The 15,289-nt window shown below is 49.8% G+C and overlaps 1 protein-coding gene across 1 annotated transcript in view; it reads right to left on the reverse strand.

Annotated features, from left to right (window-relative positions):
- The window catches only part of LOC119975122 (vacuolar protein sorting-associated protein 37D-like), a 102,028-nt gene extending 92,525 nt beyond the window's left edge, over positions 1-9,503 (reverse strand). Inside the window, exons 1-2 of the mRNA XM_038814681.1 lie at positions 9,437-9,503; positions 9,037-9,319 (exon numbers count right to left, since the gene is read on the reverse strand). Coding sequence (XP_038670609.1) covers positions 9,037-9,135 — 99 coding nt within the window. The 5' untranslated portion in view covers positions 9,136-9,319; positions 9,437-9,503. The remainder of the gene's footprint in view (positions 1-9,036; positions 9,320-9,436) is intronic.
- Between the last annotated feature and the right edge of the window lie 5,786 nt (positions 9,504-15,289).

The following is a 15,289-nucleotide window of genomic DNA, read 5'->3' on the forward strand; positions in this document are numbered from 1 at the left end:
TCATCAGCACCTCCTCCAGCAATGTTGAGGCCGGCTCCACCGGGAAGCTCTGTATCTCCTTCTTGGCAAAGTCTCGAACCTGCATGTATCTAAACATTTCCCCCTGCTCCAGCCCATACTTCGCTCCCAGCTCCTTCAATGCTGCAAACTGACCCCCAAGAAACAAATCATTTCATGCCCTAACTCCCTTCTTCTCCCATTTCCAAAAATTCTCATCCCACTTCCCTGGCTCAAATTTGCGATTCCCCTGAATCAGCATTTCCCTTGACCCTGCCCCCAACCTGAAGTGCTGGCGAAACTACCTCCAAATTCTCAACGATGGTATTATCCCTGAGTATCGGGAGTGGCGCTGTTGCTAGTGCCTTCAATCCTGACCCCCCTGTACAAACTCTCCTCCATTATGACCCACTGGGAATCCACCCCTCTGACCCGCACCTTCTCCACGTTCTCCGCCCAGTAAAAAAACATCTGGTTCGGAAGACCAAAACCCCCTGCCTGCCTTCCCCTCTATAGCAGCACCTTTCTAACTCTAGTCACCTTCCCTCCCCATATGAATGAGGTTCATTCCTTCAATCTTTCTTAAAAAAAGCCTTTGGCAGGAAGATCGGCAGGCAGTGGAAAATAAACAAAAATCACAGCAGCACATTCATTTTAACCGTCTGTACCCGTCTCGCCAGTGACAGGGGGAGACCCAGCGCCGGCCCTAGGGTTGCTGGCGCCCCGGGCAAGCTGAACTTCAGCGCCCTTCCGGGGGGGGGGGGGGGGGGGGGGGGCCGAGGCGGACGGGCGGACGGAGGGGGCAGCCGGAGAGGGGGGGGCGGCCGGAGGGGGGGGGGGGGGCGGCCGGAGGTGGAGGGGGGTCGGAGGTGGGGGGGCGGGGCCGAGGCTGGGGGGCGGACGGAGGGGTGGCCGGTGGGGGGGCTGAGGGGGCCGCCCTGGGGGAGGGCGGCCACCGCGCATGCGCTGGTTGGCACCGGCCCAACTGCGCATGCGCGGGACCCGAGTCTCTGGCGCCCCCTAACACATGGCGCCCCGGGCGACTGCCCGAGTTGCCGGTACCTTGGGCCGGCCCTGGGGAGACCATCCTACCTTGCCAGATCAGCTCCCTCCCCACCAAGCTGGAAATGTTGTACCTACGGAGCCCTCCCCCAATCCCGAGCAACCTGCACCCCCAGGTATCTAAAATTAGTCCCTGCCCTACAGAATGGCAGCTCCCCACCCCTGGCCCCACCCATGGCCGAGGCACCACAAAATACTCCCTCTTCACTAGATTTAATTTGTACCCCGAGAAAGACCCAAACACCCGAAGCAGCTCCAATATTCCCCCTAATGACACACTCGGTTCTGACCCGTATAACAGCAAGTCATCCGCAGATGAGGACACCCTATGCTCTACCCCGCCCTGCAATATTCCTTTCCATACCTCCGAACTTCTTAATGCGATGGCCAATGGCTCAATCGAGAGTGCAAACAACAGGGGGAATCATAGGACATCCCTGCCTAGTCCCACGGTGGAGAGAAAAGTATCCCTTTTAGAGTATCCAATTCTTTTTTTTTTCCAATTAAGGGGCAATTTAGCCTGGCCAATCCACCTAACCTGCACATCTTTGGGTTGTGGGGGCGAAACCCACGCAGACACGGGGAGAATGTGCAAACTCCACACGGACAGTGACCCAGGGCCGGGATTCGAACGGTCCTCAGCGCCGTAGTCCCAATGGTTACCATGGCGCCACGTGCCGCCCTGAGAAAAGTATCCCTAACTGACGTTATTTGTGCGGACACTCGCCCTCAGCTCCTTATATAATAGCTTTACCCAGTCCACAAATCGTGGTCCAATCCCAAACCGCTCTAAAACTGCCATCAATTACCCCCATTCTACCCGGTCAAACGCTTTCTCGGCGTACAATGTCACAATCACCTCCATTTCCTTCCCCTCTGCCGGTGCCATAACAACGTTCAATACCCTCCTAATGTTCGAAAAGAGCTGCCTCCCTTTCACGAACCCTGTCTGATCCTCACCTAGCACTTTCGGGAGGCACCCCTCTAGCCTACCTGCCAGTACCTTCGCCAATATCTTTGAATCCACCTTTAAAAGTGATATGGGCCTATACGACCCGCACTCCGTCGGATCCTTATCTTTCTTAAGCAGCAGGGAAATCGATGCCTGCCCCAAAGTTTGTCGTATCATGCCCTTCCCTATTGCCTCCTCCAACATCCCCATCATCAGCGGTGCCAGCTTATTCTTGAATTTTTTATAATATTCCACTGGAAACCCATCCGGTCCTGCCACCTTCCCCAACTGCATCCTCCCAATCGCATCCTTTATCTCCTGCTCCACTATTACCCGTTCCAATGTAGCCCTGTACCCCTCCCCTAACCTCGGGTACTACAGCCCATTTAGCAATTCCTGCATCTCCCAGTCTCCCCCTGGTGGCTCCGACCTATACAATCTCTCATAAGATTCCTTAAAGACCTTATTAATCTGATCCGGAACCACCACCAACTTCCTTGCCCTGTCCCTCACCTGAACAATTTCCCTTGTCGCCGCCGCCCGCTAACATACGACCCGCCTTCTCTCCATGCTCGTAAACTGCACCCCTTTCTCAATTGGCGCACCGCCTTCCTGGTCGATAGGCGGTCAAAGCTCGCCTGTAGTTGCTTCCTCTTATCCAACTTTGCAGGGTCCCCATCTTCTGCATAACTCCTATCTACCTCCAACATCATATCTATTACCCTCTGACTCTCTTACCTCACCACTGCCTTTAGAGCCTCCCAGAGAACCGCCTTCGAGACCTCCCCCCTGCAGCTAAAACCTACATATTCCTCAATTACTTTTTCAATTTTGTGACAGAACCCTCGGTCCCCCAACAGTCCCACATCTAATTTCCAGCCCGGCCTCTGTACTACCCCCTTCTCCAATACCATACCCACCCAATGCGGATCATGATCTGATATTGGTTACTTTGAAGCTTGCTTGCCTTTTTAAATCATGTAGATCCCCTGTGGCACTGCTCATGGGTGGTCCAGGGAATGGACTGTGGCACTGGTATGTTAGTTTCTAATGTGACCTTCATCTAGAAACTCAGAGAACATTCAAAGGAAACTCGGAATAAACCACTTGGCCCACTGAGCCTGTCCCGTATACACACAGAGCAACTACAAACACCCATCCTCTAACAACACAATTTTTTGCGAGGGGTGGAAAATCCCCTCCCCCCCACTTGTACATACCCTGTGATGATGGGATATAGATGACAGGTCCAGGCAATTCTAGCTGCTTGTGAATTCCTGAGGTCAACCAGAGGTAATAGCAATTGAAATGACTGATTTTGATATGCGAACAAAGGGCAGGGGTTGACCATTCAGACAGCACCCTCTCCTTCCTCTGTCGATCCTGCTGTGCCATTTAATAAGATCATGGCTGATCCGATTGTAACCTCAAACCCGCATCCCGCCCACCCCCGATAACGATTTCCCCCTCCTTGCTTTCTTTTTCATCTTGTTGAAGAATATCTTATCTCTGTAACACAGTATGGCAGCTGAGTGCCAAACCTAAAGCTTTCCAATGGCAACTAATTAATATCCATTGGTGATGCACGTGGGACTCAAAATGGAAGTGATGGTACAGAAATGAGTTTCTCCAAACTCGGCGCTGCAGAGACAGCTGTTTATGGGTGGCATGGTGGCACAGTGGTTAGCACAGCTACCTCATAGCACCAGGGACCCCAGTTCGATTCCGACCTCGGATGATTGTGTGGAGTTTGCACTTTCTCCCCACGTCTGTGGGGGTTTCCTCTGGATGCTCCGGTTTCTTCCCACAGTTCAGAGATGTGCAGGTTAGGTGAATTGGCTATGCTAAATTTCCCCTTAGTGTCCAAAGATGTACAGGTTAGGTGAATTGGTTGTGCTAAATTGCCCCTAGCGTCCAAAGATGTACAGGTTAGGTGAATTGGCTGTGCTAAATTTCCCCTTAGTGTCCAAAGATGTACAGGTTAGGTGGATTGGCCATGACCAATGAGCAGGGTTACAGGGAGAGGGTGGGGGAGTGGCCCTAAGTAGGGTGTTCCTTCAGAGCGTCGGTACAGACTTGATGGGCCGAATGACCTCCTTCTGTACCATTGGGATTCTCTTGTAGTCTAGGGAGTGGAGTTGGAGTGGCCACGCGAGAGGGAAGGGGAGTCGGGGAAGCACTCTCCGAACACTTATTTTAGATTTCTGTCTGGGATGCCTAAGAATTGGGCCTCACCAGTTTAGCAGTGGAACCATGTGCAGGCCATACTACTGCTGAATTGAACTGCTTTGTATTTGTTTTATGCAGGCTAACTCTGCTCCCTTGTCTGTAGGTGAAGTGGGATCGGAGGGGAGGGGTAAAGGGTGGGGATAATTGGGCCTGAGCTCACAAATGTAGTTGAATTAGGATTTTAAAACTATAAGTAATTGGGGTGAAATTAGTCTATGTTGGTAATGTGAAAGAAATGGACAGTGAATTTGTAGCAGGTATGCCTTAATCTTCTTTTCACTGAATTTAACAGGCCTGATGTAAAATCAGCTGCCGAATCACTGAGCTCTTCTCTTGCTACTGGCAAAGACCCATTTCATTCCTTTGATTTAATATCATATTTTGACTTTATATTGAATTTCCCATGGCATTGTGCAGGTGAAGTAAGGCTAGAAGTTGGGACTATTTGGACCATACATATGAACAAGGAGCAGAAGTAGGCCATTCAGCCCCTCGAGTCTGCTCCGCTATTTAATAAGACCACGGCTGATCTGATAACCTCAAATCCGCATCACACCTACCCCCGATAATCTATTACCAAGAATCTATCCACTGCTGCCTTTGAAATATTCAGACTCTGCTTCCACCACCTTTTCGGAAGAGAGTTCCAAACACTCACCACCCTTATCTCCACTTTAAATGTGCAACCCCTTATTTTTAAACAGTGACCCCTAGTTCTAGATTTTCATTTTGCAAAAATATACTTTTATTTGTAAAATATCTGACAGATCATTACGATCATTTCAAAAGGGTCATCACCAGCGCCGGCCCTAGGGTTGCTGGCGCCCCGGGCAAGCTGAACTTCGGCGCCCTTCGGGGGGGGGGGGGGGGGCTGGTGGGGGCGGAGGGGGGGTGGCCGGAGGGGGGGGGGGGGGAGGGGGCCGGGGGGGGCAGGGGGCCGGAGGGGGGGGGGGGCGGGGGGGGGGGGCGGAGTGGGCCCGAGGGGGGGGGGGCGGAGTGACTACCGGCGAGCCTGGATCCATCCGCCATGTTTGTGGCGGGAGGGCGGCCGGCGCGCATGCGCTGGTTGGCACCGGCCCAACTGCGCATGCGCGGGACCCGCACTCCTTGATGGCGCCCCCTAGCACATGGCGTCCCGGGCGACTGCCCGAGTTGCCGGTACCTTGAGCCGGCCCTGGTCATCACACAAAGTGCAATAATATTCAGGTTCTCTACATAGATGAAGTTGCACTCTGAGGTGCTCCTAAACAATTACAATAGATGTAATATTAACTGTATACATTCAACGAGAATCATACAGCTCAAGGGGATTCCATATAATTTCGAGCCCCTCAGCACATAATAGCTGACAGGTCATAGACAGCGACCTTTCCCCATTGCCACTCTGTGGAGGCTGACCCAAGCTTTAAAGGGTGTCCCTCAGCATGTAGCCCTGCACTTTGGAACGTGCCAGTCTGCAACACTTGACCGAGGACAACTCTTTGCCCTGGGAGATCAACAGGTTTCAGGTGTCTTTTACTGAGTTGATGATCCTCCAGCAACAGCTGATGTTCATCTTGGTGTGCATCTCTGGGGACAACCCATACAGCACAGAGTCCTGCGTCACGGAGCTGGGATTAGCCCATGGAGCACAGAGTCCTGCGTCATGGAGCTGGGACTAGCCCATGGAGCACAGAGTCCTGCGTCCCTGGGAACAACCCATACAGCACAGAGTCTTGCATCACGGAGCTGGGACTAGCCCGTGGAGCACAGAGTCCTGCGCTCCTGGGAACAGCCCATACAGCACAGAATATTGTGTCATGGATATGGGAACAGCCCAGATAGTACAGAGTCCTGCTTCACAGAGCTGGAACAGCCCATAGAGCACAGGACCCTGCATCATGCAGCTGGGAACAGCCCAGACAGCACAGAGTCTTGTGTAATGGAACTGGGAACAACCCATATTGCACAGAGTCCTGCGTCATGGTGCTGCTCGGGATGAACTTCGACGAATACCATCTCATCTCTCTCTAGACCTTCTTTGAAAAGGCTCATTCCACAAGGAGGCAGACACCACCTCTTCCCCACCACAGTCACCTCGAGGGCAACATGCAGATAGGCTGAGAATCTGGGCAAATAGGAAGGCTCTGACCTGGAGGGCCTTTCTCACCACCAGCCAATCTACATTTTGGTGCTTGTTTGAAAGTTCTGGCGATGAGGCAGTTTGACAAATGATCTTGACAGTCTGCTCAGGGAATCATCTGACAGGATCCACCATCTCCTTTCACCCATGGAGCCTCTAGGATGTTATGTGCAGACCACTGCCTGATGGACTTGTGGTTGAAGGTGCACCTCTGTGTAAATTTTCCCACCAGGGACAAGTGGTACGGCTCCGTCAAACTACTTGGAGTGTTCCTCGGTACCTTGCCCAGATCCATCCTTCACAACACCGGGACAGGTAGAACCGCAGCATGGAGTGACACTTGGTGTTTGTGTGCCAGGGATCTACACACAACTTGATGCAACCACACAAAGGTAGCCATCAGGATTAGGGCGATGTTGGGCAGGCTTCCCCCCACTCAATCTAGAGGTTTGTACCTCACATCCCTTCGAGCGTGGTCAATTTTTGACAACCAGATGAAGTGGAAATTGGCTCGGGGTCATCGCCACAGTGCAGGACTGAGGAATGGGCCAGGCCTGCGCCACGCACAGCAACACCAAGAGTGCCTCACATCTGACAACCAGGTTCTTCCCCATAATGGGGAGGGAGTGTGGCTCCCACATATCCACATTTTTGATTCATTGTACCTACAATCCTTCTAGTTTCTAATGCATACCCTGGACCCTCCAAACCATATCCCCAGTACCTCAGACAGTCTGATCAGATGGTGAAGTAGACAAAGGATCAGTCGGCCCAGTTGCCAAAGAACATGGCTTCGCTCTTGCCAGGATTTACCTTGGCACCCAAGGCCAGTTCGAACTGGCTGCAGGTGTTGATCAGTCTTGCACTGACAGTGTAAATCCTCCCACAAGAGGTAACATCCTCTCTCCACACCCACCCTGTCGAGACCCCTCAGGATCTTATATGTTTACATCAAGTCACCTCTTACTCTTCGAAACTCCAGTGGCTACAGGCCCAGCCTGTCTAACCTTTTCTCATAAGACAAGCCCATTCCAGGTTTAGTCTGGTAAACCTTCTCTGAACTGCTCCCAAACCTTTGGCATCCAGGGCACCCTAACGTAAATCAGGTCCATTTTTAAATAATAAATTATGTCCTTTTTAAAAATTAAATCTATTCTAAAATCCAATTTCTTTTTTCTTAATTAACAGTAAACAATTATTTTTTTTTCCAATTAAGGAGCAATTTAGCATGGCCAATCCACCTACCCTGCACATCTTTGGCTTGTGGGGGTGAAACCCACGCAAACTGCACACAGACAGTGACCCAGGACCGGGATCGAACCGGGTCCTCGGCATCGCAGGTAGCAGTGCTAACCACTGCACCATCGTGCCGCCCTAAAAGACCGCATTTATAATGGGAACTATCTATGTAACCTTGGTATGCTTCATGAAGCTGCAGCACCTCAACTGACAGGAAACTGAAATTACAGCGTGACCAGTTTACATAGGCAGAACCATTATAAATATGAACATGGAAATTCCAAGTGGGAAAGGGTGATAAGGAGTGCTTATAGAAGTGCTCTTTAAAATGTGGTTTATTGATAACTGAATAACTATGTTGCCCTCTATTGTGACTAGTGAAGTTAATAAGCATGCCGCCAAATGCGCCTGTCAATTATAAGCACTGATCTGAATGCATAAGCATGGGAATGCCTGATGTCCTGTTTGTAGGGGCTGGAGATGTGGAGCAGGTTCTGACTGGGACCCCTGTGAGGGAGCAGGTTCGGACTGGGACCCCTGTGAGGGAACAGGTTCGGACTGCGACCCCTGTGAGGGAGCAGGTTTGGACTGGGACCCCTGTGAGGGAGCAGGTTCTGACTGGGACCCCTGTGAGGGAGCAGGTTCTGACTGGGACCCCTGTGAGGGAGCAGGTTGTGACTGGGACCCCTGTGAGGGAGCAGGTTCTGACTGGGACCCCTGTAGGCAGGTCTGACAGGGACCCCTGTGAGGGAGCAGGTTCTGACGGGACCCCTGTGAGGGAGCAGGTTCTGACTGGGACCCCTGTGAGGGAGCAGGTTCTGACTGGGACCCCTGTGAGGGAGCAGGTTCTGACTGGGACCCCTGTGAGGGAGCAGGTTTTGACTGGGACCCCTGTGAGGGAGCAGGTTTTGACTGGGACCCCTGGGGGGGGGGGGGGGGGGGGGGCAGTACAGTAGACGTGTGTGAACAAGGAGTCGATTGGTTCAGGGTACAGGTCCCAGCCGGCACACACTGCTGTTCCCTTTCATCTTCACCGGATTGACTGAACGATGGTCGCTGCCGGCACAGTAACAACAGGAGCAATCCCTCCTCTATTGTTCCAAACAACAGCTCATCTCATCGACCTCCCACCCATTCTGCACCGTCCTGGCTCCAATAAAGGTCCCATCAGCAACACCCCCCCCCCCCCCCCCCCCCCCCCCACACACACACATAACAGAAATTCCGTGTTTGTAATCAGGGAGAAGCTTTGTCAATTTCGTGCTTGTCAATTTCACACTGCCCCTGTGCCCAGGGGAGGATCTCAGTGTGAAATTCAGGAGCATCTCGGCTCCTGAGGTCCCTGCTGGCTGCAGGGCTTTCGATTTCGATTTATTACAATGCGCCTGGTTTCGGTTCTCTCCCGTCCCTCCCCTCCACCCTTTCTCTCTCTTACCTGCGGGCTCAGCTGCACCATTCTGCCTAGCTTCTCCTCGTCTTCCAACACGTCTCTCAGCTGCCGGGTGCTGAGGATGCCGAAGCGGTCCCGGGACATCCTGCTTGCTGCTGCCGCCTCCGCTCAGCCCCCCCCGGGCAACAGTGGACGAGGTGATGTCAATCGCGGAGCCGCACCATCATTGCCAAAAGGCACAGCTTCCGATAGCCAGAGCCGGGGTGGAGTGTGTGTATGTGTTGCAAGCAGGGCGGATCTGTGTGGACCCAACAGCCGCCAGGCGGAGCTGCAAAGAGACAGAGAGAGGTACATTTGATCAATAAAGAACAGGTTAGAGTGTGAGAGAGACACACACACAGGGGGACGTGCTGGACAGTCAACAACAATGAAAACTTCAACATACATTGTGCCTCTAACACGGGACAAACGACCCAAAGAGCAGACTCAGGATAGTATCAAATTGAAAGAAACACAGTACAGATCTGCAACAGATTAGCAGCGGGTCAGAAAATGGGGTCAGATATTAACAGCCAACAAAGGATGACCCAAAAAAATGAACAAAGAGGAAATATGAAAGAAAGCTAACTGGTAACTTGAAAAATACAGGTAGGAAAAGTTGCTACAAGTGTTTAGATAGGAAATCAGTAACTAAAGCCAGCGCTGGTCCTCTGGAGAGTCAGCCTGGGGAATTGTTCATAGAAAACAAGGAAATGACAGGAGGTGTTGAACAGGTATTTTGTGTCTGGCTTGACTGAGAAAGACTTAGAAAACTCCCAAAGGTACTGGTAAATCAAAAGCTCAAAGGGAGGGAGGAACTTAAACAATCCTTTGTCATCACCAAGAAAAGGTACTGGGGAAACTGTTAGACTTAAAGACAGACAAGTCACCAAGACCAGGTGGCCTACAACCTAGAATCTTAAAAGAACTGGCTGCAGAGATAATAGATACATTGGTCATAATGTTCCAAAGTTCCTTTGATTCTGGGTTGAAAAATAGCTCTATACCTTTATTGAAGAAAGGAGTGAAACTAAACGCCAGAAACTACAAGCCAGTTAGCCTTACATCTATCATAGGGAAATTACTAGTATCTATTATAAAGAAGGTTAGAACAGAATACATAGAAAATCATAAAGTGATCAAGCAGAGTCAACATGGCTTTGCGAACGGAATCGTGTTTAACTAATTTATTAAAGTCCTTTTGTGGAACTAACAAGCAAGGCGGATAAAGGGAACCTGTGGATGTAGTGTACTTTTTTTTTTAGAATTAGAACAGTACAGCACAGAACAGGCCCTTCGGCCCTCAATGTTGCGCCGACCTGGCATTTGTATTTCCAAAAGGCATTTGATAAGATGCCACATCAAAGGTTACTCCACAGGAAAAAAAAGCACATGGTGTAGGGGTAACTGACATATTTGCATGGATAAAGGACTTTTAGCTAACAGGATGCAGAGAGTAGGGATACATAAGGGGAGCAATTCTCCGCACTCACGACGGTGCGGAGAATAGCGTGGCTCGTAAAATTTTACGGCCACGCTAGTCCGACGCCCTCCCGCTATTCTCCCCCCCCCCATGCCCGACTCCCGATACGAATCGCTGCCGCCGTTTTTTTACGGCCAGCAGCGATTCTCAGCTGTCCGATGGGCCGAGTTCCCAGCCCTTTACGGCTGTTTTTACGAACGGCAAACACACCTGGTCTGGCCGTTCGTAAAAACGGCCGTAAAGTCCCGATTTTTAAAACCATGGCACCGATTGGCACGGCAGTACCACGGCCGTGCCAAGGGTGCCATGGGCCCGTGATCGGTGGGCACCGATCGCGGGCAGCGGGTCCAATGCCCGCGCACTCTTTGTCCCTCCGCCGCCCCGCTTTATCACTTCGCGGGGCGGCTGAGGGGCATCCCGGCCCGCGCATGCGCGGGTTTCGCGCAAATGCGCGATGACGTCATCCGCGCATGCGCGGGTTGGAGTCTTCCAATCCGCGCATGCGCGGCTGACGTCATATGATGCGTCAGCCGGCGCAAACTCTGGCAAGCGGGCTTAACGAAATTCGTTAAGGCCGCGATGCCGGAGTTTACGGCGGCGGCATGCTAGCCCTGACCGGGGACCAGAATCGGTTCCCGGTCGGGGAGGGGGGGGGGGGGGGCTGGCGTCAAACCCGCCCGGATTTGACGCCAGCCTTACGATTTCTCCACCTCTGGGAGAATCGCGCCCAAGGTTTTTTCAGGTTGGTAAGCTGTAACTAGTGGGCTGCCACAGTTATCAATGCTGGGACCTCAACTATTTACAATCTACAATGACTTGAATGAATATAAGCTGCTAAATTTGCTGATGTCACCAATATAAGTAGGAAAGTAAGTTGTAAAGAGAAGATAGCGAGCTTGCAAAGGGCAGAAAATTGCCAGATGGGAGTATAATGTGGAAAAATGTGAACTTGTCCATTCTGGCAGGATGAATAAAAAAGCTGCATATTATTTAAATGCAGCGTGATTGCAACACTGAGAGGTACAGAGGGATCAGGGTATCCTGGTACATGAGTCACAAAAGGTTAGTATGCAGATACAGCATGTGATTAGGAAGACCAGTGGAATGTTTGCATTTATTACAAGGGGAACAGAATAGAATCCAAAGAATCCCTAAAGTGCAGAAGGAGTCCATTTGGCCCATCGAGTCTGCACTGACCCTCTGAAAGAACACAATATCCAGGCTCAGACCTCCACCCATCCTTACAACCCCACCTAATCTGCATATTCTTTGACACTAATGGGCTATTTTAGCATGGCCAATCCACCTAACCAGCATGTCTTTGGATACTAAGGGGTAATTTTAGCATGGCCAAACCATCTAACCTGCACATTTTTGGACAGGGGGAGAATACTGGATCACCTGGAGGAAACCCACACCGACACGTGGAGAATGTGCAAACTCCACAAAGTCACCCAAGGCTGGAATCAAACTTGGGTCCCTGGTGCTGAGGGCAGCTGTACAGGGCCTTGGTGAGACCACATCTGGAGCACTATGTACAGTTTCTGTCCCCTTATTTGAAAATTGGGTTAGAAGCAGTGCAGAAAATGTTCACAACACATTCCTAGGATGAAGGGCTTAACTTATGAAGAATGGTTGGGTGGCATGGTGGCGCAGTGGTTAGCATTGCTGCCTCATAGCGCCAGGGACCCAGGTTTGATTCCCACCTTGGGTAACTGTGTGGAGTCTGCACTTTCTCCCTATGTCTGCGTGGGTTTCCTCCGGATGCTCCGGTTTTCTCCCACAGTCCAAAGATGTGTAGGTTAGGTGGATTGGACATGCTAAATTGTCCCTTAAAGAGAGTTTACAGGGTGGGGAATAGGGCCTGGGTAGTGTGTCTTTCAAAGGGTCGGTGCAGACTTGATGGGCCAAGTGGCCTCTTTCTGTACCGTAGGGATTCTATGATCAATGATCTATGATATCCATTGAACTTCTGGAGAATTAGAGGTGAACTTATAAGATCCTGGGGGAATAGTCAGAGTGGATACTGGGAGGATGTTTCCTTTCATGGGGGAGATGAGAATCAGTGGACATAGTTTCAGATTAAGATTGAGTTGAGGAGAAATTATTTTCAACAGAGGATCATCAACCTGTGGAATTCTCTTCCCCAGAGAGCTGTGGAAACTGCGTCATTGAATTTATTCAAGGCTATGTTAGATAGAATGTTGGGGGCGGCAAGCGGTGCCGTGGTTAGCACTGTTGCCTTGCGGAGTCGAGGATCCGGGTTTGATCCCGGCCCCGGGTCACAGTCCATGTGGAGTTTACACATTCTCCCCGTGTCTGCGTGGTTTTCACCCCACAACCCAAAGATGTGCAGGGTACGTGGATTGGCCATGCTAAATTTCCCCTTAATTTGTAAAGAAAAGAATTGTGTACTATAAATTTATTTTAAAAACATTAGATAGATTGTCGATCGGCAAAGGAGTCAGGAAATTAGAGTTGAGACCAATGCCAGATCAGCCATGTTCTAATGGAATGATGGAGCAGGCTCAAAGGGCCAAATGACCTATTCCTGCTCCTAAATTTGATGTTCCTATGTTCCTTATCAGATGTCAATAGAATCATAGCGTTTACATTGCAGAAGGAGGCCATTCGGCCCATCAAGTCTGCACCGGCCCTTGGAAAGAGCACCCTACTTAAGCCCACGTCTCCACCCTATCCCCATGACCCAGTAATCCCACCTAACCTTTTGGACACTAAGGGGCAATTTTGCCTGGCCAATCCACCTAACCTGCACATCTTTGGATTGTGGGAGGAAACTGGTGCACCTGGAGGAAACCCACGCAGACATGGGGAGAACGTGCAGACGCTGCACAGTCACCGAGGCCAGAATTGAACCCTGGATCGTGGAGCTGAGAGGCAGCAGTGCTAATCACTGTGCCACCCACAAGCCTTGATCAAAGAAGAACAGACAGACTTGTATTTATACTGCGCCTTTCATGATTTCAGGCTATCCTAAAGCACTTCACAGACAATTAAATACTTTTGAAATGTAGTTACTGTTATCATACAGGAAATGTGGCAACCAATTTGCACAGAGAAAGCTCCTGCAAACAGCAATGCCAACCAAATTATAAGCTCGCCATTTCACAGAATAAAAAGGACAGGGGAAACATGGATGTGAAGTTGGCTGAGCAACAGGAAGCAGTGAGTAGTAATGAATGGTCATTTACTGGACTGGGGTTCCCCAGGAGTCTGTACTGGGACCAGTGCGTTTTGTCATAAATACTAATGCCTGAGTCATGGGTGTGCAGGGCACAATTTCAAAATGGGCAAATGTCACAAAACATGAAAGCATGGTGAACTGCGAGGAAGATGGTGATAGACTTCAAGAGGACAGAGGCCAGCTGAAGGAAATGGCTGATCAAACTTCGAGAAGTGTGTGAAGTGATACATTTTGGTAAGACGAATGAAGAAAGAGCATAGAAAACAAAGTAAATGAGGTGCAGGAACAGAGAGACTTGGAGTATACGTAAACAGATCATTGAACGTGGCAGGGCAGCTTGAGAAAACAGTTAAAAAGGCATAAGGGATCGTGGATTTTATAAAGCGAGGCACAGTACAAAAGATAGGAGGAACTTCTATAAAATCTGGTTCAGCTTTAACTGGAGTATTTGTGTCCGGTTCTGGGTGACTCACTTTAGGGAGCATGTGAAGGCTTTCGAGAGGGTAGTTGAAAAGATTGATGTAAATGGAATCTGACTTCAATTACGTGGATAGACTGGAGAAGCTGGGCCTGTTCTTCTTAGAGAAGCGAATGTTGAGAGGCGATTTGACAGTGATATTCAAACTCACAAGGGTCCAGACAGAGTCGACGGAGAGAAACTGTTCCTGATGGTGGACGAGTCGAGGACTAGAAGAGCATCAATATGAGGTAGCTTGTAAAAGAAGCAGCAGCAACTTGCGGAAAAACATTGTAGCGAGATGGTAGCACCTTGAATGCACTGCCTGGTGGAGGCAATTTCAATCGCGGCTTTCAATAGGAAATTGGATTCGACCCTGAAGAGAGAAGAATTAGAGGGCTACAGGGCTGTGCAGTGGGCCTAGTTGGTTTGATCTTATGGAGACCCCCTTCTGCGCTATCATTCTCTGATGAAACCTGCGGATTTGTCTTCGGTTGAAACACTTCCCATATGTGAGAAAATGAAAAGAGAATTCTTCCAGAAATATAAATAAACCCAGGTGAGGTTTAGATAAATTCTTTAGATCAGTTCATTGTTTTACAAATTCTCATTAATTTCTCATTTCAACATTTCGGGTGAATTACTTTCCACATTTCATTCTCAAATAATAACAATCACTTATTGTCACAAGTAGGCTTCAATGGAATTATTGTGAAAAGCCCCTGGTCGCCAAATTCCAGCACCTGTTCAGGAAGGCTGGAATAGGAATTGAACTCACGCTGCTGGTCTTGTTTTGCATTACAAGCCAGCTGTCTTAGCCCACTGTGCTAAACCAACCCCTGGTTTAAATAAGTGAACAGCGAATTGTTTCATTTCCAGCACTTGTACAAAATTATTTTCAGAGCTCGTTTGCAATATTTCTTGAATTCTCTGTGGATTTCAGTTTCATGGACAAAAATTGAAAATGTTCTAATATATTCAAATTTAATATTTGATATGCTCCTGGGATTTATTGTAGATTAATTTTGATTTTTGGAGCAACTCTTAAATATTCAATTTTCCCATGAATTTTTAAAACTCTTTTTAAAAAGTGAACATTATTTACAGAGTGATT

This window comes from Scyliorhinus canicula, chromosome 12, assembly GCF_902713615.1.
Source record: "Scyliorhinus canicula chromosome 12, sScyCan1.1, whole genome shotgun sequence".
In the NCBI taxonomy this organism is placed as follows: Eukaryota; Metazoa; Chordata; class Chondrichthyes; order Carcharhiniformes; family Scyliorhinidae; genus Scyliorhinus; species Scyliorhinus canicula.